The sequence below is a fragment of the Podarcis tiliguerta genome (genome assembly GCF_965153285.1).
Source record: "Podarcis tiliguerta genome assembly, chromosome: 2".
Lineage (NCBI taxonomy): Eukaryota > Metazoa > Chordata > Lepidosauria > Squamata > Lacertidae > Podarcis > Podarcis tiliguerta.
In genome coordinates this window covers 102,194,533-102,221,749 of record NC_139535.1, presented here as the reverse complement: position 1 = coordinate 102,221,749, position 27,217 = coordinate 102,194,533, and the positions used below count along the sequence as shown (strand labels likewise).

The 27,217-nt window shown below is 45.0% G+C and overlaps 2 protein-coding genes across 2 annotated transcripts in view; one reads left to right on the top strand and one right to left on the bottom strand.

Annotated features, from left to right (window-relative positions):
- Nucleotides 1–1,039: 1,039 nt before the first annotated feature.
- CD63 (CD63 molecule) lies at nucleotides 1,040–20,131 on the top strand. Its single transcript, XM_083427975.1, is given in 9 exon segments — nucleotides 1,040–1,089; nucleotides 1,092–1,258; nucleotides 2,616–2,696; nucleotides 12,412–12,600; nucleotides 13,727–13,801; nucleotides 15,979–16,074; nucleotides 17,857–17,991; nucleotides 18,086–18,169; nucleotides 19,414–20,131. Coding segments are annotated over 9 exon segments (909 nt in total). The 5' UTR covers nucleotides 1,040–1,073; the 3' UTR covers nucleotides 19,480–20,131.
- Nucleotides 20,132–21,930: 1,799 nt separating this feature from the next.
- Nucleotides 21,931–27,217, bottom strand: part of RDH5 (retinol dehydrogenase 5) — a gene marked incomplete at its 5' end in the record, with an annotated part of 6,455 nt that continues 1,168 nt past the window's right edge. Inside the window, 2 exons of the mRNA XM_083427007.1 lie at nucleotides 21,931–22,280; nucleotides 24,356–24,647. Coding sequence (XP_083283133.1) covers nucleotides 22,057–22,280; nucleotides 24,356–24,647 — 516 coding nt within the window. The 3' untranslated portion in view covers nucleotides 21,931–22,056. The remainder of the gene's footprint in view (nucleotides 22,281–24,355; nucleotides 24,648–27,217) is intronic.

Below are 27,217 nucleotides of genomic sequence, written 5' to 3'. Positions count from 1 at the left end.
AAAATATCCTCTTGAATTATGTATCCAGCACATGGAACCTTACAAAAGGACAATACAGGTGGACTCTCTCTGCCTTTACCACAGCAAAATGACTGATCCTGATGAACTGGAAAAATCAAAGTGTGGCTCCCTTTTATGATTGGACTGAAGTCTTGTACAAACTCGCAACATATAAACAACTTGCATACAAGCGCAGAGTTGCCATGGGCAAATTCAATTACAGTGGTACCTCGGGTTAAGTACTTACTTCGTTCTGGAGGTCCGTACTTAACCTGAAACTGTTCTTAACCTGAAGCACCACTTTAGCTAATGGGGCCTCTCGCTGCCGCCACGCCACCGGAGCACGATTTCTGTTCTCATCCTGAAGCAAAGTTCTTAAACCGAGGTACTATTTCTGGGTTAGCGGAGTCTGTAAGTTGAAGCATATGTAACCTGAAGCGTATGTAACCCGAGGTACCACTGTATATTTGAAATCCATTATTACAAATACTGTGATAGGTTAAGGTCTGGTGAAATACAGTAGCAACCTTGTAAAGTATACATTTTGGGGTTTTTTTCCTTTCCCCCTTTATTTTCCTTTCTACAAAGGTTCCGTTTCTCTTTCTCCTTTTCTTTTCTTTACGTCTCACTATGCGCATATTCAGTGCGCATATAATTATGTACTTTTTGACCTTTCAGTACAGAAATTTAAATTTCTTGTTTTACCACTTGTTTGTCGCCCTGGGCAACTTTGGGAAGGCTCTCTACACTTCACCAATCCACAAATAAAACGCACACCTCCTCCTCCGGGGGAAGCAAATTCCCACTAAGTCCAGAGGGTACAGAGAAACGACGACGGCACATCCCCACCCCACCGAGAGAAAAGCAGGGGACTTTCTGGGGTGGGGGAGGTTGGCGGCAACAAGTGAAAAGCGCAAGGGAAAGTGCGCGCTCGCGCCCAGCTGGTTGCCTGCGGGGCCCCCGGAGTCCTTCCTTTCCTGTTGACTCCGACAGAGCCGCTTCTGGCTGAGCCCGGCCCCTTCCCCTTCCCCTTCCCCTGCCCCCCCGCTCACACTTTCCCCCGTTTCCATCACATGACGGGCAGCTGGGAGGGGAGGGGGGAAATGAGCCGAGTTCTGGAGAAGTGACGCGAGAGGCGGATCCCGCCAGTATAAGACGCCCCGCCGACGCGGCGCTCCGCTCACTGCTGCCAAGTTGGGAAGCGCGCGCTGCTGTTTGTTGGCTCGACGGCCCTTGGGGACGAGGAAGTCGTTGGACGGTAAGAGAAGCTACACCCCCTCCTACCCCTAAAAAAAACCCCCAATGCAAACGACGAGAAGTTTCTCTTTTACCTGAGGGGAGTGGAGCCTTCGCTCTGCGGGCGGGAAGCGCTTTTACGCAGAGGGACTTGTGAGGGGCCTGAGGTGGCGCCTCAGGGTGACTCAAAAACGGCCTTTGGGGGATCTTTCCAAAAGTTCAACAACTTTGGGCAGAACTATTTAAAAAATGCAGCTCAACAACTTTGCCCCCAAACCGAAAAAAGCTCAAAAAGTTTCCTGTCACTGTTGGGAATATGGCAACCCTCCCCTCCGGGTCTGGAGTTTCCTTCCTCCCCTCGCCACGCCTTGAAGGCTCTTGAAATCTGGCTTTGCCTGGGGAGGAAGGGAAGGTGGGGGTGAGGTTGGGAGAGAGGAGCGTTTGCCCGCCGTCAGCCTTCGACGTACCCAGAAGCTGTTGCGGAAACTGCGAAGTTTTTTGCGGCTAAGGGAAAGGGTGGGCTGCTGCACACCGCCTAAAGAAAGGGACACTTTCCTCTTCCCCTTCCCCTCGCCATAACGACGAGTATAGAGTTGGCCTTGTGTGTGTACTGCTGTTCAGGTTGCCATGTGACTGGCTGAGGGGGAGAAGAACGGGGCGGACTCCGGGGGGTGGGGGGTGGGCAGCTGCCCCCACCTAAATCAAGTAAAAAAAATAAAAATACTTAACTAAAAGTCGAAGGGGAATTTTTAATGTCTGGTGTTTTATCGGGTTTTTAATGCTCTGTTGGGAGCCGCTCTGAGTCCCTGGGGAAACCAAGCCCGATGGGTGGGGTATAAATAATAAAATTATTATTATTATGGAAATTGTAGAAAGAGTTTTGACGGGTTTTTCTGAGCGCATGGGGTCAGAAGAAAGTACTTTTAACTTTCGAATCTGCTAGGCAAAACCGGACAGAGGTTGGTGTTAAGTGGGTGTCCTGTCTACCCCCCCCCCCAAAATAATAAATCCTGACAACCTCCCCCCCCCCCCCGTAAATCCTGGGTACGCCCATGGGGTGGAGGGAATTGGGGCAGAGAAAGAAGGAAGGCCTGGCACAGTCCTGCTTCCTTTTAACAGTCTATTTCTAGGCTGATGCACTTGTGAAGGACTTTCCCTCCCTGGAGGGAGTTGTGTCTACAATGACTGGGATCGTATGTTCCCCCGCGCACCCCGTTCAAGGCTGACTCCTCCAAGCTTCCTGCTTTTCTGTGTCTCTCCCCCCCCCCCAACTTCCCTTGTGTTTATAATCCCCACCTCCTCCTCTCAGATATGTACCTTCTGTGCTGGTTATGCTGCCTAAGTCTGTTGGTTCTGACTTTCTTTTTTTAACTTTGCAGGGACAGATACGCAAAATGGGGGTCGACGGTGGTATGAAATGTGTTAAATTCCTGGTTTTTTTCTTCAACTTCATTTTCTGGGTAAGTTGATTTGGAGGGCCTTGGTGCTTGAAACGGCGAGGAGTAGCAGTTACTACTTGCCTACTTAAGAAAAAGAACTCCTCAAAACTGGGGGGAAGGGGGTGTTCATACAACAAAATTTATGTATCTTGACTGCTGGTATTTTCTGTTTGGCAGAGAAGCTGGATAACGGGCTTATAGAGACTTCACATGACTATTTTAAATTCTGTTCATTTTGTTTTAACTTTTTTTAACGGCTTGACTATACTCCTTGTAGGGGCTACTTGTTGCCAAAAGTCTCTGGCTTCTGTAAACACTAGCAAACTTTCCTTCCAAGTTCTGCCGGACTTGAGAGGTAGTGTGTTTTGAAGAGTCTGACTTGGCTTCCTTGGTCTGTGTTACATTTTTATCGGGCTTTCCTGTAAATGATATAATCTGAGGCCTATCTGAATTACATGGCTTGGTGTTCTCAAACCAGTAGCTGCCCTGGCTTCCTCGCAAAGACCCTGGGAGTTTAGCTTTAGAGATGCTGATAATCTTTCTAAAGAAACAGCTGGGGGCTTCACGGAGCTTTAGTCTCCCCCCCCCCCCATCTCACGTCTCCAGGATGGTTTGGGAGTCTGATAGACAAAACTGATGTTCCTATTGATTGAGAAAATAGTAGTGATCTTTATGTGTTACTCAGGTCTACAGGCACTCACGGTTTCGAGCAAGTAGCTTGCTTCCACACAACAGGAACACCCAGTGATTTGGCAAACCTAACTCGCATCAGCTGTTTGCAGTACTAGGGACTCCCTTTCAGACAACTGTGTTCCATGTGTGTTAAAGAGCAGAGCTAGTATGTGCAAGAAATGTGTGAACAAGGCTAATACAAGTATTGAATGTGAATGTTCAGGATTGTTTAATCCTCCTCCCCGCTTGGGAATAGGAAGTCTGGAAATCACTGTCCAGAAATGCTCCTATTTGTCCTTTGAGGGTGCATCCAGCCATTGGCTCCATGACCCTGGGACGTTTTGCATGCAGGTTGGTGATTGCCTAGTAGCAAATGTGATTAATGTCAACGGGCAGTTCAATAAACAAGTACATTGGTTATCTGGCACTTTCTAGGAGGGAAAAGGGTTAATGGGTTCTTGTCATTCATAGAATCATAGAGTTGGAAGGGACCCAAGGGTCATCTAGTCCAACTCCCTGTAAAAAAAGTATATGGAATGCAAGGTATGCAGCATGTGGTGTGTATTAGAAAATAAATAACAAACTTTCTTTAAGGACCAATTCAGTCCTACTGCCTCTTAAACAGAGATGTCAGCTCCTGAGGGCCAGCCCTTTGGGGACCTCTAAATATTTTTGAGGTTGGGCCCCTCAATGTCCAAAAAGGGCAGTGTGACTCCTCCGTGCTGCCACGGAAGAGGAGAGTCGAAGCAGCCTCCCACTGGTGTTGGTACCAGCAGGAGCCGTCCACTTGCCGCATTTGGCTTCGCCCCAGCTCCTCCTGAAGTCCTGACATAGATGCCACGCGTGGTATCACACACTCAACATTGCTCCCCCTCCCAATCACCCTCAGAAGCTGGCAGGGTACAAATTATTATTATTATTATTATTATCATCATCATCATCTCTTAAAGCTGTGTTGGTGAAGGACTTTGCTTGTACCACGCCAGCTGTCATGGTGGTCTAGGACTAGTGGGGACTGACATACCTACATATAGTGAACAGCAGCTTCTGGTGGTGGAACAAAGCAGACAGGGTTCCTTTGCAATGCCTTCTGTACTCTGGAAGGTGAGGTCAGGGTCTTAATGCACTTTTAATTATGCAGGATGAATCACCCACCCACATGAAATTTGTGGAAACGGCCTTCCTGTTGCTCAACAGCAGTGCCCAGCTCATCTCACTGCTCCTTACAGACACCAGTTATTGCTCAGTCTCTGATGAAATTCCTGTGTTGCATGGAGCCAGGGGTAGTCAGCTTGCTGCCTTCCATATAATTCCCACTTCTCATCAGCCCCAGCCATTATGACCAGTGGTCATGTCTATTGAATTCATTAACTGCTTCTCACAACAGAATGCTCCAATGCAGTTTAGAAGAGCTGTAAGGAGCTGTAGTCCAGCAACATCTGGAGGGAACCACATTAACTACCCTGCCATCAATTTAGTATGGAAGCCAGGAAAGAGGATAAACCTAAAAACAGAGGATGGAAGACTTCCAGTGGAATTGGAAGAGGCTTGGCTTGGGTGTCGGGAATCATGGACAGAATTTTTAGTGATGCCCTGTGATGGGTTCAGCATTCAAGGGAAATATTTTTCTCCTCTTTCTCTTGTTTCTCCCTTGTCACTGGAACAGCCTTTCTCAACCTTGGGTTCCCAGATGTTGTTGGACTGCAACTCCCATCATCCCTAGCTAGCAGGACCAGTGGTTAGGAATGATGGGAGTTGTAGTTCAACAACATCTGGGGGAACCAAGGTTGAGAGAGGCTTCAGAATGGCAGGTGTGGCAAGTGTAGGAGTGTCCGCTGAATGGATGAGTGGGGTGAAAAGAGTGAGAATGGAGGAGTTGATTTGCAGCAGGAGTGGGAAACTGTGGTTCCTTCAGGTGTTGCTGGGCTATGGGAAGAGTTCAGCATCTCACTTAGATTATTGTTCCATCAAGGTAAGTATTTTGGCTTGCTTGATGGAAAACACACACACACACACACAGCCCTCTCCTCTCTCTCTGAACTGTTCCAGGGGCTTTCCCAAACGGCCCACCCTGAGCCAATTTTGGGAGCTGCATAAGGGGAGGAGGAGAAGCCAAATTGCAAAAGCGGAATCCCTTCCACAGGGCTTCCATCAATGAGATTCGTTGGTTGAATCCTGCCTTCTAACTCCCATTCTGCTTAACATTGGCCATGGCAGATGAGGCTGACGAGAGTTGAATCACACCTGGAGGACCACTGGCTTTCCATCCCTGGTTTAGAATCATGATAAGAAGTTATTTCTGGCGGGTGGCCACTTTTAAGAATTATTTGGTTGGGGTGGCAAGGCAAGAACAATTTCAGTTTCAATCTCTTAGTTCTGTAGCTATGATGCAAACTGAAGCCTAAGATTTCTGGCATCTTGACCTGATCTCTGGTGGTGTCTGTGTGTCACATGATATCATATCACATGAATATAGCTAAACTGAAGGATGCATTCACCCAGCTATATTTGCCTACTTAACTTGCCTACGTCAATTGACAAAGAAAATGTCCCACAAAATAGTCAAGTCTTATTGCATAGGATCCTCACCTCTTTCTCTTTTGCTTCTGGGCAGCAACTGGGCATAGGGGTGGGCACAGCTGCCACCCACTGAAGGGATTGAATTGACTCAAAGGGCTCCCGTTGTTACTCCCTCTAAACCTGGGATCTTTTGGGATTATTCAGTAAACAAGAATGTTTTACATCTGTCTTGTTACACAGAGGTAAAACGTTCCTTGCCAGGTGCATCCTGTTGCTGCTATCAAGCTAATCACATTAATATCTGTAGTCAAAACAGCAACCCTGATGGGGTGTTATTATGCTGGGAAGAGGAGAGCCAACTTTTTAAAAGTCACATGGCTTTAGTGTTGGAAAAAGATTGACGAGCTATGCTCACATTTTCACCTTTCTTTGTGTCACGCTGACCAGGTTCACACATGCTAAGGTGAACCATGACTTGGCATGAACATGGAAGTCTGTGGGCTCTGGGAGATTATGCTGTAGGTACGTCGCTCCTCTGTCTTTTTGCTGCTGTGTCACAATGAGCTTAAGCCATGGTTTGGCTTAGCATCTTGCCTGGGCTTGTGGTTTAGCTCACCTCAGAAACCATGAGCTGTAACCTATTGTTACAACTTGTGGTTAGTCTGGAGAGCACTTAAGTCATGAACCTGAGTTCAGACAACACATTAATTCGAACCACAGCTTAGCTTAGTGTGGTACAGCAGCAAAATTTTGACTTGGGCAGAAGTGAAGCAGCTACAGTCTCCTCTGTAGGTGCCCATGCATCTGAGTTCAGTTGTGGTTTGGCTAAGTGTGACGTGCAAACCAAGCCAGTGTTTGTTTTGCCAGTCATAAAGATGGGCGAGTTAGCAACATGTTTGATTTCCCTGTTAAAGTGATCAGAATGGTAAATACAGCCTCTGCGAATGGAGAAGGGGTGGTGGTTACATGTAACTCTACTGAAGATAAAGGATCTAGAATCTAAGCTCCATCCTGGACCCTAGAATCTGAAATGATTTGTTCACTTGTTCCTAGTATACACACCAAAACTTGAATTTCAAAAACCCCACTAATTCTAAGTTCTAAATGCGTGTTTCCATTAGTCTCAGGCAGTTTATCTTGTGGCTCATCTTTTCCACCAAGTTTTTCAGACTCGGAATCGCATGCTTCGAAATCTATAAAGTATACATACAAACTCCAAACTCATATCATATTGTAGGTCTTTCAAAATGTTACGTGATTAGTATTCGTTAGGATCCCAGTGTTCAACTAGAGCTGAAAGAACTGAGCTTTTCTCAAGTTTTCTGTTTTGCATGTAGAAACCATACGAAAATATGGTTGCTGTTGCCTGTTTGAACGTACCAAATAAAAAAGTGTGTCGGCTTGCTATTGTTAGGATGCCGCTTGGTGCGATCAGTGTTATGATACAAGCCAGGAAGTGGCAGAAACTGTGGCTTCACCCCTGCTTGGGTAATGGAACAGCAGTGTGAAGCATTTCCTGGGTTCAGAGGGGGGACCTTTTGTATGTGCTCTTTTTATAGGCACCTCTTTTATATTTGGCCTAGTTGCTGCTGTGCCTTAAGTACCAAAGCAGTCAAGATTGTTTTATACATGTCTCCTCTCTTCAATGGCAGAAGTGTACCTATGATAGCCAGCTCAGCTAGAGTCCTGGGGAACCTTAAGGATTAACCACCTCATTGTGTCTTGATGTTTTGTTCCGTGGAGCCTTATTTGCCACACCCAGAAGTCTTATCCTCAGGCTATTTATTTTGTTAAGCAATCTCAAGAAGCTCAGGCAATGTCAGTGGTTCTCCCTTTGTTTTACCCTGTTAGTCATTCATTCATTCATTCATCCCATACTTTAAAGTGCATTTCAACGTCACTTTCCAATTGCAAAATGTCTGGGGTTTTTTATTAAAGTATATTTGTTGCACTAGGGCAACAGAGCACTTTAATGTGCCAACATGCACTTCAATCCCTCTCACAAAGCAGTGAAAGTCTGGAGGGACCCTATATATTTAAGTTTAATTCATCTCACCTTACCAATTCTTCACCAATGAAAAGTGGGCCGCTCACACCCACCTTGATTGGGTCTCATTTACACCTGTCTCTGTACACCTGATCTCTGAATTGCTGGACTTTGTGCCCTAATTTTTGTAAACATTTCTTCTTCTGTATGTGAGTGAGTGAGATGAATATACCTCACCAGTTCAGGACAACTCTTCATGTATCCGGCATAGTTAAGCTGCAAACCACAAAAGCTTATTTAAAGATGCCACAAGACCTTGCTTTCTTCCAATTACCCGTGCGAGAAATGGAGGGAACTGACTTGGCACTGCTTGTGAAAACACCCCCATGTTATAAAAACAATTATGCTTGGAGTTAGCATATGGCTCAGGAAGGTTGAGGTGGGGAAATGTGTGTTTGGACTAGGACTACTTGCAGAAATTGGCTTAGACTGGGGTTTTTTGTTGTTGTGGGTGTTGTTGGCCTACGGTGCACTTAGTTGCCTTTTGCGTTTCCACTTCCTGTGCCTTGGGAAAGCATGCTTTCCCCAGAAAACATTAACCCGAGTCAGCATACAATCATTGGAGTTGATGGGATAGTTTGCTTTGGTCTAATGTAAACAGCAGCCAGATGTCCCTTGGATCTGCTGGAAGAGACTTATGAAGGAACAAAGATATTAGCCTGGAGGGTGTGTCTTGGGGGCAGAAAGCCAGTAATTCCTGCTTTCTGTGGTGACTGCTGCTCCAGAAAAGGTTTCCAGCATAATAAAATGCCCTATTGTTGTGTCCAGGCGACATCTTCCTTCTGTAACACGAACAGGAAACGGTGTGACAGAAGAGATAGCAACTAAGGAGACTGCTTAGTCTTAGCGTAACCCTTCCTGATTTTGTGAACAATTGCTGTACTGCCTGCACTGTGGCCTGTTTGCCGCAGCACTTTGGGTGGGATTTGGCACAGGAATCACGTGGAGGTTATACAGAACAGCCCAGCTGCAGAGAGCAAGTGAAGTCCCAGGAGGGATTTCTGGAGACACCCTAAAGCTTATTCTTGCACACAGAAAGGAAAAAAGGAAACTCGCTAAAAGCTTTTGAACTATGTGCACCCCTTACGCCTGTTGCAATGAGGCATATAATAAAAACCATTTTCTTTTGACACGGGCTGTTTGTCTCCAGGAAGGAAAGGGGGAAATTGCATGTGTGGCTGAACCGCTCCTGCAAGACAAACGGGCATCGCCCTGTTTTTAGTGCCTCCCAACAGTTTCTGCGTTCTCTGGTGCTCTTTTGTGAACACCCCTCTATCCATCCACATACATCCCCACCTCAGATCAGAGTTAGCCAATCTTTGCCCTCATATTGAGCCAGTGGGAATATCCACAACTTGCCACCAGAGTTTTCCCCTGGCGAGTGATGGTGGTAATGGATCTATGCTGATCTGCCTGCAAGTTCAAAGCTTGCTGTGGGTAATCTGGAAACTGGGCTTGGGCCTCTTTGCCTTAGGTGGATCCACCCTGCTGTGATAGGGCAAGGTAAATATCAGCTCCAGGAAACACAGCACCTATTTGGGAACTGGGTGGGAATTTGACGCTACAGCTGTGCTGACTCAGTCCTGAGCTGGGTGCCTTCATCTGATCTTGCTCATAATGGTCTCCGTTTACTCTGAACCTCTCCCTGATAAATAACTGCCCCATTAAGACTATCTTGCTACAGCTGTCATTCTTCTGTTCTGGTCTCTCTTTCTCATATATGTGACCTGCTACCAAGTCTACAGTAACTTGTGGGTGGCAATTTGATGCTACTGCATGTGGTATCACTGCCAAAGTATTAACATACCCTGCCATTTTTAAACTGATATGTTTTATTGAATTTTCATAAAGTTTCACATAAACATTCCAGTACATAATAGGTTTTTCTTTTGTTTTGTTGACTTCCCACCCCATTTTCCATGGTGTTTATATATATATGTGTGTGTATATATATGCTGCACACCCTGTCTTCTCTCTCTTATATCATAACAATAATACAATAATCTCCAATTCCTTCTGTTGCTCATAGTTCACGTCCTGCTCACAAATTCAGCATGCTAGAATATTTCTTTACATTATCCAAAAAAGGCTTCTGTTCTCCCATAAAACAATTCCCCATAGTCCATCACTTTACTTATCCGTTCTTATTTGGTGGGAAATTCTCCCATCTTTCCATTTTTATGCATAAAGAATCCTAGCTGCTCTCATTACATACATAAACAACTTAATCGTCTTTTATTGAACTTCTCTCCCTATAATCCCTACCCTGTCTTTTTACAAACAAACAAACAGCAGCTTTGGTTTTCTCTGGACTGTTAATTATGGTGACCCTGTTATCATAACTGTACTCTTCTAGTATATCTTTCAAGTAAAAGAGCAAGCAAGCAGGGCATGTTTTAAAAGCATGTGACCAGGCCCTAACTGCATCCAGTTGCAACATACCAATGTGCTCCTTCTCTTCTCATTCCTCCATATTCACAGACCCTGAGAGTAAATGTTACTTAATGAGTGATCTTTTTTGAAAGAAAGAAATGGTTTGATCATGAAAGCCACAAGGACAGGATATTGCAGGATAAGTGTACACAGCATCTGGGGTGGAGAAGCCTTTTATAATCAGCCTGTTTGGATTAGGGGAAGGCAGACTGTGAGCCTAGTTGTGGAAATGGAGGTGTTTTTAAGAACACAAATGTGTCACTTTTACCTGTGAATGTTGGGAAGGTATGCCTTCAATAGTATTAAAACTCTAGGACAGGCTTCCTCAACCTCGGCCCTCCAGATGTTTTGAGACTACAATTCCCACCATCCCTGACCACTGGTCCTGCTAGCTAGGGATCATGGGAGTTGTAGGCCAAAAACATTTGGAGGGCCGAGGTTGAGGAAGCCTTCTCTAGGAGGTGAATTCATCCCCATTCCAGATCCCTATTCAGTATTAAGGGCCTACATGCTTAGAACCACTGTGAGGCAGGGATAGGAAACTTGTAATGCCTTCTAGATGTTACACTCCACCTGTGATCACTGGTCATGCTGGCTGGGACTGATGGGTATCGGAGTCCAACAACATCAGGAAGGCTGCAGGTTCACACTTCTCTGAGGTCTCAACCTCACTCACCTCACAGAGTGCTTGTTGGTGGGGGAGGAAGGGAAAGGAGAATGTTAGCCGCTTTGAGACTCCTTCGGGTAGTGATAAAGCGGAATATCAAATCCAAACTCTTCTTCTTCTGTCATAGTCCCAGGAGCCTGGACCTGCAACCCCCACCCCTACCCCCATGCCTTTGAGTCCCATTTATGTGCTTGGGGACCTCCTCTTACTTGGCTCCCTGCTAAGTTTAGAACTTCAGACACACAGGCTTCTAAACTGTGTGGGGAGCAGAGAACGGCAAGCTCTCTGCAGCTGACCTTCACTGTCTGAATACATGGTAGATGGTGGGACAAGACAATGAGGATGCAATATGAGTCCTTTAACACCTGATAGCACTTCCCACCCCTTCTAATTCAGATGCCTTAATGCTGGCAGAAACACATGGTGGAACCTGCATTTAAACATGGATGCAGCAGGGCGCCAGGCAAATTTCGCGCCTAAAGATTCTCCATTTACGAACGCCTAAAAAAGTGGCTGCCATTTTTTGCACCTGGCTGACACTCAAGGATTACTAAAATGTATGTGCTTAGAAGCCTCAAAGTATATGTTAAGGATAGGCAATATGTTATGGAGTTTAACAACAAACAGTAGAGTGTTTTCAAGTATGGTATTTTTCAAGTATTCAAGTATGGTATTTTTTTTTACAGACACCAAATTAAACAGTATTAACAGTTTTAACAATGTGTCACTTATATGAATTGCGTATTGGTTCAGGGTTATCAAAATAAAGTGTTGCCGACCCCCCTCCCCAAAATGGCGACTAGACATTCTGTTTTGGCGCCTACAATCCAGGTCCCAGGAGCCATTTGGCTCCTGGCTTTTCTATCCTGGTTTTTAACACTGCATGGATGGTGTATTTGAGCCCAGTTTCAGTTGTTAACAGACTGTTACCCCCTTGTTGCTTATTACGAAGCTTTGCTGAAGTGTTGTCTTGACATCTTCCTTTTTATCTGAGACCACGATGCACACCTTAAGGTCAAATCGGGTGTTTTCACACTGCAGAGTAGCTGGCAGTGCAAGTTTTACTTCAAAATGAAAAGCAAATGTTATCTCTGTTCTAGTTTCTTGTAGTAAACAATACCTGTAAAGTTTTTTGTACTTTGATTTCATTATATGTGTTGGAAGCCACCCAGAGTTGCTGGGGCAACCCAGCCAGATGGGCAGGTTATAAATAACATATAAATAATAATAAAAACAGAATAAATAATAAAGTTATTATTAGTTATTATTTCCCCCCCCCTTTTGGGGGGTAATTGTGAATCTTGATGCAATATTCTGCCCGACTCCAGTGGTGCAGTTCTTCTGTTGGTTATGCGTGGACAATTCCGCCACTAATGGTTGGTTTCTCTTCCACACAGCTCTGCGGCATTGCTCTGATCGCCTTGGGCATTTATGTACAGATTGAACTCAAACACACCCTGGTGATGACCAGCGCCTCTGCTTCAGGCCCTCCCATTGTCATCCTGGCTGTTGGAGTTATAGTCTTCTTCATCTCCTTCTTTGGCTGCTGCGGAGCGTTAAAGGAGAACTACTGCATGGTCACCACGGTGAGGCGAATGAAGGGGAGCTAGGCATTGGAATCGCAGGGTGGGAAGCTGAACTCTTAGATCTGACTGGCTGGAGGGAGCTAATATAGCTTAGTAGTCGGGACTGCAGCCTCTAAAGTTCCATCTAATCCAGGCACCTGAGCCTTTGGCACCCCACCCTTTCTAGAGCTTGAGAAATTGAAGGCAGTAAGGATAGCGAATAAACCAGGCATAGACAACCTTTGGCCTTCTAGATATTTTGGACTAAAATTCCCATCATCCCTGAGCACTGGTCTTGTTAGTTAGGGATCATGGGAGTTGTAGGCCAAAACATCTGGAGGTTGCCTGTGCCTGGAATAAACAGTGCTTGCCAAAGTTACCCTTCGTCTTACTGCTGATCTAAGACCTGTGTTGTTAACCTTGCCTTGCTACAGGTCTCAAAACCATCTTGCCCAGGGATAGTCAATATGTTGCTCTCCAGATGTTGTGCTATGGCTGCCATAATCGAGATAATTCATAATTTTTGACCTGGCAATATATCACGAAACATGGGGTGTGTGCACACTATGCAAAAATCACAAAGCAGGAAAAACAGTGAAGCCAGCCAATGCCTCTACAGACTTCATCCTTATTTAAGACATTGTGATACTTCAATATATTGCGATGTTTAGCTGGTGATCTATCACGATGTTGACAACCAGCTATTGCTCAGACCTAGCCTCAGTAAGCATGGCCAATGGGTGATCAGGGACATTGGGAGTTGGGGGGCACCATGTTGGCAACTACTGTTCTAGCTTGTTGTCATCGTTTCCCATTTTGAATATTGGGAGTCAGGATGGGGCAAATCACTGGCTTCACAGAACAGATTTGATAGGCTTTGAATAAGAATGGGTTCTGTCTCCTCTGGCTGGCTAGGCCACTGCAGACAACAGGGCGGGAGAGTTATTTAGGCAAAGCTCTCCTTTTCAGAGGTAGGGCTGCTTCTTAACTGGACACAGTCTTTGCTGTCAGAAGGTGAGATTCATATGAATAAGGGTGAAGGCGGGCTATTGACTATTACTGCTAAGCCCAAAATGAAGGGTGGCAGTGAGGATGGGATCAACAAGCACTCCATAGATATTATTAATAATTGCATTTCCTTCAATAGTTTGCTGTGCTGCTGACACTGATCTTCCTAGTGGAGATTGCAGCTGCCATCGCTGGCTACATCTACAAAGATCAGGTAAGAGATGCCTCTGGGTCCCGTGGTTCTGCTGTTCTCTCCAGATGTTTGCTGCAACCCGCTGGAGCAGTGGTAGCCAACATGGGGGTCTCCAGAGGGTTTTTTCTTCCATATTTTTTATTGATTTCAGAGGTTTTACAAATTTACTTAAATTTCAACATGTTTTACTTAAAATTTTGACTTTTTAATTTTTTTGTTCAATTTTCTGTTTTACAATTTAGGATATTCATTTAGACAACCTTAAATTGTCAGTGACTTCCCTTCTCTTTCCATGGTTCATTTTGCATAGCACAAACCCCTGCCTGTTTTATATAAACTAAACCATTCAGTATTTCATTATTACTTCCATCAGAACTTAATTACACTGTTGAATTTATCTTAACGTTGCCAGCGTTTTCAAGTGTGCACAAATTCCCCCATATATTCAATAAACATTTTCCAATCTTCTTTAAATGTATTAATCAAAATGTTTATTCGGCTTTACGCCCATAATGAAACACAACACAACAGAACAAAACAAATCAAATAAAACAGCGGACTCGTACAGATCACACGTAATATAACACCGTTCACAACATATATGTGATCTATATGTTAGATCCGCAAGTTGCGCATATACCATCAGTTTAAGTTGCCATTCTTCTTTGGTTGGGACCTCGCTCGTTTTCCATTTTTGGGCTAACAAAGCACAGGCCACTGTAGTGCCATACATAAATAACCTTTTTTTAAATTTTTTTTTTTTACTTCCCACCCTTACCTCCATGATGTTTATATTCCCACCCTTTATCTACTGCTTTATATAACATATTTGTATCTGATACAATTATCCTCTATTTCACTTGTCATTGTTTTCTTTCCGCTGCTCGTAATTCAAACCCTGCCCACGGTTTTTTTTAACTAGAATAACTTGTTAAAATAAAGTTTTAGTCACATGCAGACACTTGTTATCAAGATTCAGTCATCATAGTTCAAGCGTCAGACAAAAAACAAATCACTTCTTCCAAACATGGCACAAGAAGTTGACCCCATCAAAGCAGACCACAAAATTTCAGCATTAGTTTTGATGATGTTCTCCCATACATGTTGAACCTCTTCAGGTATCAGTCTTATTGAGTGAAATAATAGAAGCATTATTCTTGTACGTGTGTGTTTTCTCAATGTCTGTTAAATGTCAGATTTGATCCAAAGGCTTCCTCTTGCTTCCATTTGCTCCTGGCGGGCTTACGCCAGGTCCAGCTTCTTCTGCGTGACCGCCAGCTGGTCCTGCAGCCGCTTCTTCCGCCAGTCGAGGTAGCGCCTCCGCGCCCTGTTTGCCTGCCAGCCCACCAGCACCCCCGAAGCAAAGGCCAGCAGCACCGCCAGCTTCACGGAGCGCTCAGAAAGCGGCTCCAAGCTCAGCGCCATGTCCCCCCCCCGCCCACATTTTAATTTGACTGTAGCAGTTCTTCAGAGGGTCTCCATTCTTCCATAAACAGTTCGTCTCTTTGATCTGCTATCTTTGCTGACAATTTCCACATAGTCCATTAAACTTTTGAAGTCATTCCTCTTTGGTTAGTACCTCTCCTCCTTTCCTGTACAGGATTCTGGCTGCTGCTGCTGCTGCTGAATCATCCTTTTTGGAACCTCCATCCCTATTATCCTTTGGTAGAAAAGCTTCGGGGCTTTTGGGAATAACCAACTTGATTTTTTTTCTTCAATTCATTATGTATCATTTCCCAAAAGTCTTTAGCGTTTTATACATGTCCACCACATATGAAAAAATGACCCTTCAGCATGTTTGCATTCCCAACATTTATTTTGACGCATTCTTACACATCTTAGCCAGTTTGTTTGGTCAGCAGGTGATTTTTAGCTAGAACATCCCTCGCTTCTGCCATTGGCCCTCCTGGATGAGGTTGATGATGGCCACACCTGCCCTAGAGAGAGATAGGCAGAGGGAATATATAAAGAGAAACACTTTTTTTTTTAATCACTGGATTGACCCTGAGATTGAAGACCATCACTAGAGAATTCATCCAGAAGTTCCTCATCTTCTCACAAGGGGAGGAACTTCCTCAGGCACGCTTAATTTACCCATGTTTTTGGTCTTGGCTAAATCTTAAGGAGGCTTAGTCACCCTCATCAGATGTCCTAAATTTAATTCTTCCCTTTCCTTTTCTGCTTGCTTCCTCTTCCAGATCAAAACGGTGATTGACAAAGAGATCAGGGCAGAAATGGCAGTCTACAAAAATAATGAAGAAGTTAAGAATATGTTGGATGACATGCAGCGGAAGGTGAGTGTAACATCGAAGGCCTGCTTCCTAGATCTAATTGTTGGGGAGGCAATGCTGGCAGGGGATCGTCCTTGTTTTCTGATGGCATCTTCTGCTAAGAGCTGGGAACAAAACCCAAACCAAAATTTGAAGGGTAACTTTGAACATTTTCAAGGGAGGGCCAAGGTGTACCCAATGGGATTCTTCACTTCTCGGCAGTTCCCCATGTCATATCACAGACTCCTTCTGAAAGTGCCCTCAGTATTATAATAGTTTTGCCAAGTAAAGCTGTCTTGGAGATATGGATCTGTTGGTACATTAGATCCATTTTAAAAATGGCATTGCTGCATTAATATCCCACCTTTCCTCTTTAAAGACAGTAAGTCAACCACTGAAAGGTTGAATCAGTGCTGGGGTGGAATCAGTGGCCATGGTGCATGTTGGTGTCAGTGACATGGGGAAATAAATGGAAGGTCCTGGAAGCAAAATCTAAGTTGTTAGGTAGGTTGTAGAAAGCCAGGGCCTTCAAGGTAGATTCCTCTGAAATGCTGCTGGTTCCACACAAGAGATTACTTTCCGAAACCTTTGTCTACACAAGCAAACAGGTACAACCAGGCAGAAATGGCCCAATTTCTTTTGGGGTGACAATAACAGCTTTGTAACACTGCAAAAGAACAACAACAATGAAAAAGGAGTTAGATTAAATCACTATAAATTGGTGATTCAGAGGTTTAATTTGAAATCAAGCTGGATTTGGTATCTCTGGTAACCTCTCTGTTAATGTTGGCTGTATGATCAGTATTGTTTTATTGGTACTGTTGCTGCAGATTTGTTATGGCCTTTGGCTAAAACAATAAACTTACATTGATTGGTATATGTAAATGGACAATTGCCAACAAAGACCAATAGAAGTCACCTTTGAATTTAAAAAAAGGAACTTCCCGAAAATGAGGGGTATAGTACAAAGACGGTGAAAGGGAACCTGGTGGAGATAGTTGTTCTTCAACAGTATGCTATTTTCATGGTTGACAATCTACATAATTGATATAGAGTATGGGCACAAAGCAGAATGGACGACCATAAGAAATTAGACTCTATCAAGACGAATGACTGTGCAGCCCCTGTACCGATTTTTGACGAAATTGAAGCTGCCATCAGTGCAGATGAGATGGCGAAATAACAAAGAAATGTTTTAGAAAAGGGCAACCAAAATTATCAAGGCAGTGGCGCAATTCGCCTACGGTGAATGGTTATGACGTGGTGGTTTTCAGTTTTGAGAAAAGGCAACTGAGGAGGGGGCATGTGTACGTTGATGCCTGGTGTGGAGAAAGAGAATGGAGAAGCTTTTCTGTCTCATAACATTAGAACTCAAAACATCAAAAAGAGCTGATCATTGGAATATTCAGGGTGGACAAAAAATACATACTCTGCATGCCTCTGAATATCAGTTTTTGGGAATCGCAAGTGGGAAGAGAGTGCTTGCCTGCTTCCTATGGGTATCTGATTTGCCACAGTGATAGTAGTAGGCTGTTGAACTATAATGGCTTGATCCAGGAAGGCTCTTACTATGTTATTAAAGGCTGTTGGACTTGAACCTGGATTCAGTGATTCAACGGGTAGTTTTGTGCAGATCACTACAGTTGCCTTCTGTTCCCTATTTGCAAAATGGGAGTGATGGATGGATTACCATGCAGAATACTTGGGTATGTTAAGGAAATGTTCTCTGTTCTGGGAGTTAACAGTCCCTGCTGGCCTGGAAGATACTGATCTCTCTCCCCCACCCTCATCTCTCTCCAATTGTAGTATAGCTGTTGTGGAGCCTCCAATTACACGGATTGGTTTAACGGAACTACGCCCTCAAATATACCTTCATCCTGCTGCAAACACAATGACACCGATTGCCATAATAATCCAACCGTAGAAAAAATCAACCAGGAGGTATGAATGGATGAGTGCTGGGGAAGGAGAGCTTTGTTCCTAGCATGAGGGTTCTGGCGGATGCTATAAAACCTTGTTCCCTCTCTCCCTGCAGGGTTGTGTAACAAAAATAGAAGCCTGGTTGAGAAAACACATCATCATTGTGGCTGGAGTGGCATTGGGCATTGCCTTCTTTGAGGTACCAAGAATTATAATAGATTATGGGGAACTGTGGCTGGTGGCGCATGCATGCACATCTGCACCATGATGTTGTTACGCTGGGGCAAACGAGTAACTACAGTTCTGTGTCTATTCAGTGCTTTTCTTTTTTTAAAAGAAGTTTTGACATTAACATCTGAATCTTTCAACCCGGATAAGTGATCTGGGTTAAATATTTCCATCATCCTGGATTTTAGTATCTTTAGTTAGCAGCAATGGAATCTGCAGGACTCTGAAACCCAACTTTTGGCTTCTGGGCAAGCCTGCTTTTGGGACTTCACCCAAGCATTGCCCACCTATTTCTCCAGAGTTTTGTTCACAGTCTTAAAAGGTTTAGAAACGGCTCCCCCTGTCATCAGAGCAAAAGGAGAAGATACTTGAACTTGGCACCATAGGTCCGTGTAGAACTTACTATTCAGTAATCCAATGTGCATCTGATGTACACAAGAGTGTTGCGTTGTATCCTGTGTCCCATCTGTACTGCTGGCTAGCAGACTAGTGTGTAGTGTTAAGCTGCGAAGTAATGCTATTGGTGTTCTGCAGAGCTCTTCCATGCCACTTTGCTCCAGCTCAGAATATTCCCCCAGCTTGTCAAGTCTATACTGTGGGCGGTAGAAATGTGTTGGCCCACGTTTGATTCACTAATGCAAATTGCAAGCACTGGAGAGATACCGGTACTGCTTGCTGTCATTACAACCGTGGTGGATTGTGCCCTTCATTTGGCAGTCTAGTGCAGAGCTCGGGCCATGGGGATTGTTACGGGGAAATGGGCTACCTGACTAAACAGAAGTAGCTTGTGAGCTTATATAACTGGTTCCTGTGGCGTGTGCATACCGAAGGAGGCCATTGCAGGCTTGAGCTGTGTTTGGACTGTAGAGGGATTGCCTTGCTGCCAGTTCCCCTTGCCTGCAAAGTTACGACTGCCTAAACAATCACCTGAAGTGGAGACCTAAAGGACTGTAGCTCAGTAGGGGAGTATCTGCTTTGCATGCAGAAAGTAAGCAAATAACGGCTCTGCATGTAAAAGTTAAGCAAATTTGGTGGTGCATTTCAAAGAGCTGAGCAGGAGAAATTTCCTGCGCACACCCACACACCCTAGGAAAGGATGGGAGAAGTGGTTGCATGTCCTCTATTCCTTGTAGGGCCACTGTGTAGTGAAACATTCACTTACTTGCAAATTACACCTCACAGCTGATACAATTTTCTTGTAACTTCTTTCCTCAGCTCCTGGGCATCATTTTTGCTTGTTGTCTCATGAAAGGAATCCGCAGTGGCTACGAGGTTATGTAGCCGCATCTCATCTTATCACATCTGGTTACTGCAGCAGCAATCACAGAACCCCTGGGATATTTCTGTCTCCTTTTTCTGGGGGTGCAACTGACCATTATATATGCCTGTAGAACAGGCGTTGGGTGAATGTCTCCTCTTCTGTTCCCTTTCTTGAACACATATGCCGCCCTCCCAAGGATTCACACGTTGCCTTATCTCTCCCCACCCTCCAATCCCCTAATGGGATGTTTCCCTCAAAGTTCCTATCTTCTGTGCCTCATTCAACACTCCATTCCTACTTCAAAAGTTGCATTAGCTTCCATGCTATACTTCACGATCTAGTGGGCATCTTGTGATACACGACTGCTATTGTATTCCAGCAAATTTTCTTAGTCCCTTTCATAGGCCTGAGCAAGGACCTCTGAACTTTTGCTTCTCCCAGATTCAATCTTCAAGACTTCTGGGCCTGCAGCATTTCCTCTTGACACCTCACCTAATAAGTAGACTGCTATATACTTTAGGATGCTCCTTTTCTCCCCCTTGGAAAGACTGTCTGTTTAATCAAGTGAGCATAGTTGTTTTGGAAACCACAACGGGATGGAAAATTGTGGGGACTTTGTTTTTTTAGCCAGTAATTCATTATTTGGAAAATAAAGACATTGTTTCTCCCATGTGTTCTGGCTCATTTATGTGCTATCTCCATCCTGATTTTGCATTTGTCTGCATTGTGGATAGATGGTAAGCTTCAAAAAGAAATTTCCTTGCATTTGTAATTACGTATTTAAATCTTCCTGATGCCTCTTTGATTTCTCTGGAAGCCAAATCACTCTGTAACCTTAGACTTCTATCATACCCTTACCTGCTCCTGGTTTTTAACTGGCCTTTGGTTCTTGGCAGTGGATCACTTTTGTTCTGTCCAGAACCTTTTGAGGGTGTGGCAGGGATTTTTCTAATTCACACTACAGCTGCAGTTTCCTTACCCTTGTATTATCTCAACTGTGTCAATATATTGCCATACTGACCTTTAACGTAGCCTACAAAAGCAGACAGAACTTGGGCTGAGTTCTGTCTGCTGTGATGAATAAGTAATTTGCAGCCTGCTAGGAGGAACTTCTGTGTAGCTGAAATCTCCCTGGGTTGAGGTCATAGGAAAAGGAACTATGGCTGTTCTGGAGAACACATGAGCTCTTCTTCTTTGCAAAAATTAATAACCCCGTAGCCACCAGCTATTTCAGTATTCTCATGTGATGAAGAACCATGCCTTCTTACGCAAAGCACAGTTATGCGTTTATGGTAGGATTATTTATGCTTTTTATGTCTTTGGGTATATCCTGCCTCTCCAAAATTACGAATGAGTGCATGCATGCTTCAGTAGTGATGTCCATCTAAAAACCTACGCTTTGGGGCTAACTGTGCCATTGATTGAGGCCCCTAATAAGACAAAAGAAAGAGTACAGTACAGGTCTTGTTGCTTTCCCCTCATTCTGTGCTTCACTGGTCCTGCTTGCTCAGCACCTTGCAACTGGGATGTCTTCGCACCTTTGGGGGAAAGACCCATACTCTACTGCTGCAGTGGTTTCAGCTTGGCTGAAAATTCCAACTCCCTAATTCTGCCTATGTCAATAGCAAGCTTGCATTTAACCCAGTGGTGATATGCTCTGCCTCTGCACAGGACCAGCCCCTCTCAGTTGCTCATATTCAACTGGGGCCCAGTCATCTTTTTATGCATGTTAGCCAACTAAATTTATCTATCCCCTTTCCAAGTAGATCCTGGCCGTCTTAAGATGAGGTGGGGAGCCTTTTAATATATCAAAGGCTGCATTTCTTGTGGGTGATTTCAACTACCCGCATGCATTTAAATAGCCCTTGGGCCCCCCAGATTGCCACCTGGTGTCTCACATGGCTGAAACAGCTATCTTTCAAGCTATATAGTCTGGGTTAATCCCTGAGGTCCTTTGGGAGTTTGAGGGGAGGGTGGGTTGGAACAGAAAGGAGTTTGAGCTTCCCTGAATCAGCTTCCGTACTCTGCAACTATTGCCCTGTAAAGTGTTAACTCATGAAAGTGCCATGAATTTTGTGGACTGATGTAAAAGCCCACCATCCTTAGCAACTGCCCTGTATAGCATGTTCTTGATCCTCAACCTTTGAGGATTCAATGCCAAACTGTTAGGAGCATCTCTTACAAAATGTTGCTTTAGAAACCTTTAAAAAACCACTTCCCTAGACAGTTCAGCTGCTGCAATATCCTCTGCTTCTAATTTTGCACTGGTTGACCAGCTCACAATGAAAGCTGCAAGTGTGGTTTCTCCCTAATCGTGCTCCCAGTCTGGATTATTGTTCCCTTCTATATGGTTGGTGCCTGGCTTAGAAACACCATGATCTACAATAATCATGCTTTTTTGGAGTACTGTTGAAAGTTTCCATAACACCCTCTGATCTGCGGAAGAGGAGCAAGCAGGCTGGGCAAACAGCTTTTTTCCTACTGACAATGACACTTTTATTTCTTCATAGTTCTTGCGAAGGAATGTGGTCTGTCTGATTGACAGCTGGTCCACAGGCTTGGTCCTGGAGAGAGGTGAGGTGTGAGGTTCGGGGAGTCTAGCGGGCCCGATGGGCTGGCTTGGGTAGGATGGTAGCCAAAACAATGTCCACCATGAAGGCAGGTAGATAAGAGACTGGCAGCCACACAAACTTGGCATCCCAGCCAGCGCTATAGCGGGTGCGGGGGTATTTGGCCTCAAGGGCATGCTCCATGCAGTTGGTCACTTTGCTGAGGTCTGGGTCGCAGATGATGTTCATGATGAACTTCTGGACTTTCAGGTCTGTAGAGAGGCAAGTATAATTGCAGTCATCAAAAACAGAAAGAGGGACCATTTTACGAACTGCCTGCCTACCTTTGCCTGCCCAGTGCATCCATCCTAATTACTATCTACCCTCTTCTTCCTCCTCACCCCTGGTTCCTGGTTTCCCTGGTCTTGGACCTAGTACTTCAGATCAAAATTAGAATTTTTATGCACATGCTTGGCATTGTTTTTAATTTGCATCTGTTGAAAGTCACATCTGCACAATCCTTTTTTTGCAGTATATGTAACACAATGGCTCCAGAGTACTTTTATGGCTTTCAGAACATTGTTATACTCAGAGGAACTAGTAACTGGCTCTGCATGCATTACGAAACACGTATCTCTGATTGCACCACGTGTTGGTTTTGCCCAGGGGACATGACCTCTTCTTATCTGAACTTAAAATTGTGAGCAGAGGCACAGTGTGGTGTAACGGTTAAAAGTGTTGGACTGTGACCTGGGAGACCAGAGTTCGAAACCACACTCTGCCAGGAAGCTCACTGGGTGACCAGTCGCTGTCTCTTGGCCTAACCTACTTCACGGGGTTGTGAGGATAACATGGAGATGGAAGAACCTTCAGCTCCTTAGTTGTGGGTGGGTGGGGGGCAGGTGTTATATGAACGTAGTGAGGAAATAAAAAATGCAGTCACCTCTCTTCTGTAGCAGTTGATTTCCCCCTAATCCCATGCCTCTAAATAAGTGTACACCAAGGATTTGATCCTTTTATAAGCCCCATTATGAAACTGGCAGATGTCTCCATGCCTGAGCTGAGCTGCCCAGCTCCAGTCTTAGAAGGTGAAAGATTAGCTTGAGCTTACAGAGTATGTCTCTTCCTTCCCACCCACCTCATATGAGAAGTTCTGCATGCCAAGACATTACCACCAAAGGAAGGATGGAGGGAGGGAACTCTGCAAGCGCTAGCAGAACTAGCAAGTTGTAGTGTGGGTTTAGGGATCCAGCGCTAGCTCGTGTTGGGAGCCTCTACCAAGGAACTAAAGCACATACTTGAACCATGGAGAAACCATTGCAGGGTTGTGCTGCTTAGGAGCTGACAGATGAAAGATAAAAGTGATGGTTAAAAAGAAGAAGCTGAAACAGGGTTGGAATTTGCTGCAAGTAATGGGGTGTATAGGGACGTGGGTGGCGCTGTGGGTTAAACCACAGAGCCTAGGACTTGCCAATCAGAAGGTTGGCGGTTTGAATCCCCATGACGGGGTGAGCTCCCATTGCTCGGTCCCAGCTCCTGCCAACCTAGCAGTTGGAAAGCACGAAGTGCAAGTAGATAAATAGGTACCGCTCCGGCGGGAAGGTAAACGGCGTTTCCATGTGCTGCTCTGGTTTGCCAAAAGTGGCTTAGTCATGCTGGCCACATGACCCGGGAGCTGTACGCCGGCTCCCTTGCCCAATAAAGCGAGATGAGCGCCACAACCCCATAGTCGGCCACGACTGGACCTAATGGTCAGGGGTCCCTTTACCTTTACCTTTAATGGGGTGTAGGGGAGAAATAGTTTGGATAGGAAAATTGGCCTTCCATGTGTTGTTGGACTACATCCTCCATTAGTCCTGGCTGGCATGGCTGATAGTCTGGGTCTATGGGAGGTGTAGTTCAGCAGCATCAGGAGAATCATAGAATCATAGAATTGGAAGGGACGCAAGGGTCATCTAGTCCAACCCTCTGCAATGCAAGAATCTCAGCTAAACCATCCATGACAGATGGTCATCCAGCGTCTGCTTAAAAACCTCCAAGCATTCTCCCTCTTCCATGTGACAGCTCTTAAGGCATTTGAAGATGGCCATTATATCTCTCCTCTGTCTCCTCTTTTCCAGGCTAAGCATACCCAGCTCCTTCAAGCGTTCCTCATAAGGCTTAGTTTCCAGACCCTTGATCATTTTGGGTCTGGAAACTTAGGTTAGTCATTCTTGTGCTAGGGCTTGAATTAAGTTCTTGCTGCTCTGTGCCTGTTCTGTTCCTTTGTACAGCTAATGGCTCTATTTCAGAAACAAGATCTAACCTTGCTTTCCCTCCAGCAGTCAGTGGCTGCACTGGTACTCACAGTTTGGAAAGAAGTCTTCACCGTAGCTCTGCCGAGTCTCAGGGCTCATTCGGTCCCAGAGTTGCCTTAAGGAGGCTTCTATTGATTCAAGGTTGGTCACAGCCGTCTTGAAGAAGCCCGGCTCCACAATAGAGACCTTTACCCCAAAATGGTACATATCCCTCCTAAAAAAGAGAAAAAAATGAGTTTCATATTCCATACTCATCATTGCAAGGATTAGGAACACACTCCATGAGCTTGCCATGAGGGGGTTAAATAATAGCAAGACTGGAGATGCCAGTGTGTTGCAATTTCAGCTGAATTTGGGGAAACCGCTTGAAGCATCCTTTGTGTAGAGCTATTTCCATTGTTTTCTGTTTGATTTGCTCATTGCAAACAGCTGAAAGTCTGTAAATTCTGACAATAAACCTGATTTGCAATGGAGAGGGGTTGAATAAATTTGATTGCAACTGTAAAGGTAAACACAGCCTATATCAAGTGATCGTGAACATGTGTGTGTGTACATATGTCTTCCACCTTTTTTTACTGGCTGGGCTTCGACCTTTACTTTTTGCATAAAATAAGCTTTAGAGCTCTTATTTCCATTATGGGGAAAATGCAACTGCTGAACCTATTATTGTGCAGTGGCTAAAAGTACAGGATTGCTGCCAGCAAAAAAAAAACTTGGCAACTCCAATGTGCAGCCAGCACAAAGAGGGAAGCTCAACACCCAAGCAGCTTCCTGTTGTGGGAAATTTGCCCCTTTGTGATGCCACACTTGACTTTTGTCATCAAAACAATTCCTTTTTCCTATCTTACTTTACGTCGCAGCTTAAAATAATTCGGAACCCTAGCATGATTGCGCTGCTAGAACCTGGATGAAAACATGGGAAAAGGCCATTATCAGTGAACCTGCTCCTTCCTAGCAATTGTAGCAGCTGTGGCATGGGAACACAAGATGGAAAACGCGATGAAGAAGTCTCTTGCACACTTCCATATCTAAGGATCTGCTTTTTAAAAAAATCTGATTTAATGTTTGTATAATGCTGTAGGTCTTACCAGCTTAATAATAATAATAATTTATTATTTATACCCCGCCCATCTGGCTGGGTCCCCCCAGCCACTCTGGGCGGCTTCCAACAAAACACTTAAATACAATAACCTATTAAACATTAAAAGCTTCCCTAACCAGGGCTGCCTTTAGATGTCTTCTAAAAGTTTGGTAGTTATTTTTCTCTTTGACATCTGGTGGGAGGGTGTTCCACAGGGTGGGCGCCACTACCGAGAAGGCCCTCTGCCTGGTTCCCTGTAACTTGGCTTCTCGCAGCGAGGGAACCGCCAGAAGGCCCTTGGAGCTGGACCTCAGTGTCCGGACAGAACGATGGACAGCTGTTACGTTATTTCACTCCTGCTCTCCTGTTAGGTTCTAGTTAGCCCAGGGTGGTGATGCAGACAATTGATACACTAATTAATCAGCAACCAGAACAGAATATCGCTTCTGCCTGTTTGGATGGGAGTGCCATGCTGAGACTCGCTGAACTGCAGGATGGGAAGAGACTGAATTGGTTTCGCCTAGCTTGAAGGTGTGTGTGTAGACCGAGATCTGAAAAGGCATAGCTTGAGATTGGGCTTTGTCTCAGCTTCTAGTTTCGAAGTGTGGAGGTCTGGAATTTATGCTGAGGACAGGCACCAAATGGGCTGATGCATTTCCCAGCTGCAGAAGTGTGAAATCCATGGGGTTGCACCCAACATTAGTCACGCTCATAGTAGACCTGTTGAAAACAACTAATTTAAGCCCATTAATTTCAAGGGGTCTACTCTGAGTAACACTTAGTTGGCTACAACCCATCCTTTCTAGATGACACTGACTGTGTTCAGATGTGATGCTAAAGCCATGGCTCATAAAGAGCTACAGCACATCAGAACAGGGCATTATCCTTCCAAAGTCAAATATGACTCCTTTCCCACCAGCAGGAGGAGCAGTTGATCTAAGGTGTTTCTCCCCTCTCAGTCTGGCTGCTGGCAAAATTCAGCTATAAAAGGAGCTTGAGGCTGAAGGAATTGTCAAAAGTTGTTGAGGTGTTTTTTTAATTTTTTTTAAACGGTTTTTGTTTTGACACTGCCAACATAGGTTGCCATACATCTGGATTTTCCTGGACTTTTCTCTTTCTTTGCCTATTTCTGCCTGAACACTTCTGACTGCAGTAAAAAGGTAAAGGTAAAGGACCCGTGGACGGTTAAGTCCAGTCAAAGGCAACTTTGGGGTTGCGACGCTCATCTCGCTTTCAGTCTAAGGGAGCCGGCGTTTGTCCACAGACAGCTCTACAGGTCATATGGCCAGCATGACTAAACTGCTTCTGGCGCAACAGAACACTGACGGAAGCCAGAGCGCACGGAAACGCCGTTTACCTTTCCGTCGCATTGGTACCTATTTATCTACTTGCACTGGTATGCTTTCAATCTGCTAGGTTGGTAGGAGCTGGGACAGAGCAACGGAAGCTCACCCCATCAAGGGGATCGAACCTCCAACCTTCTGATCGGCAAGTCAACTGCCTTATTCCAGCTATGTCTGCTAACTTCCAGGTGTATGGGGTGCCACAGAATTGCGCAGAACAGAAGGCAAGAGGGTGGGGGTGCCAATTTTTTGGGCCAGGCACAGGGCACTGCTGAAATCTGAAAGACCAAAGTCCACCCCTGATTAAAGAAGAGAGGGCCGGGCTAGCCCAGGACATGTTGTTGCTTGAGGCAACAATCCCTATGGCCACTCCCTCTGCTCAGATCCAGGCCCACTCTCCTCTGCCGTTTCCTCCCCTACCATACCTGTGCTGCTGCACCCCCAACCTCACCACCCCCCGCCACTGTGCTGTGGTGGCGGGAGGCAAG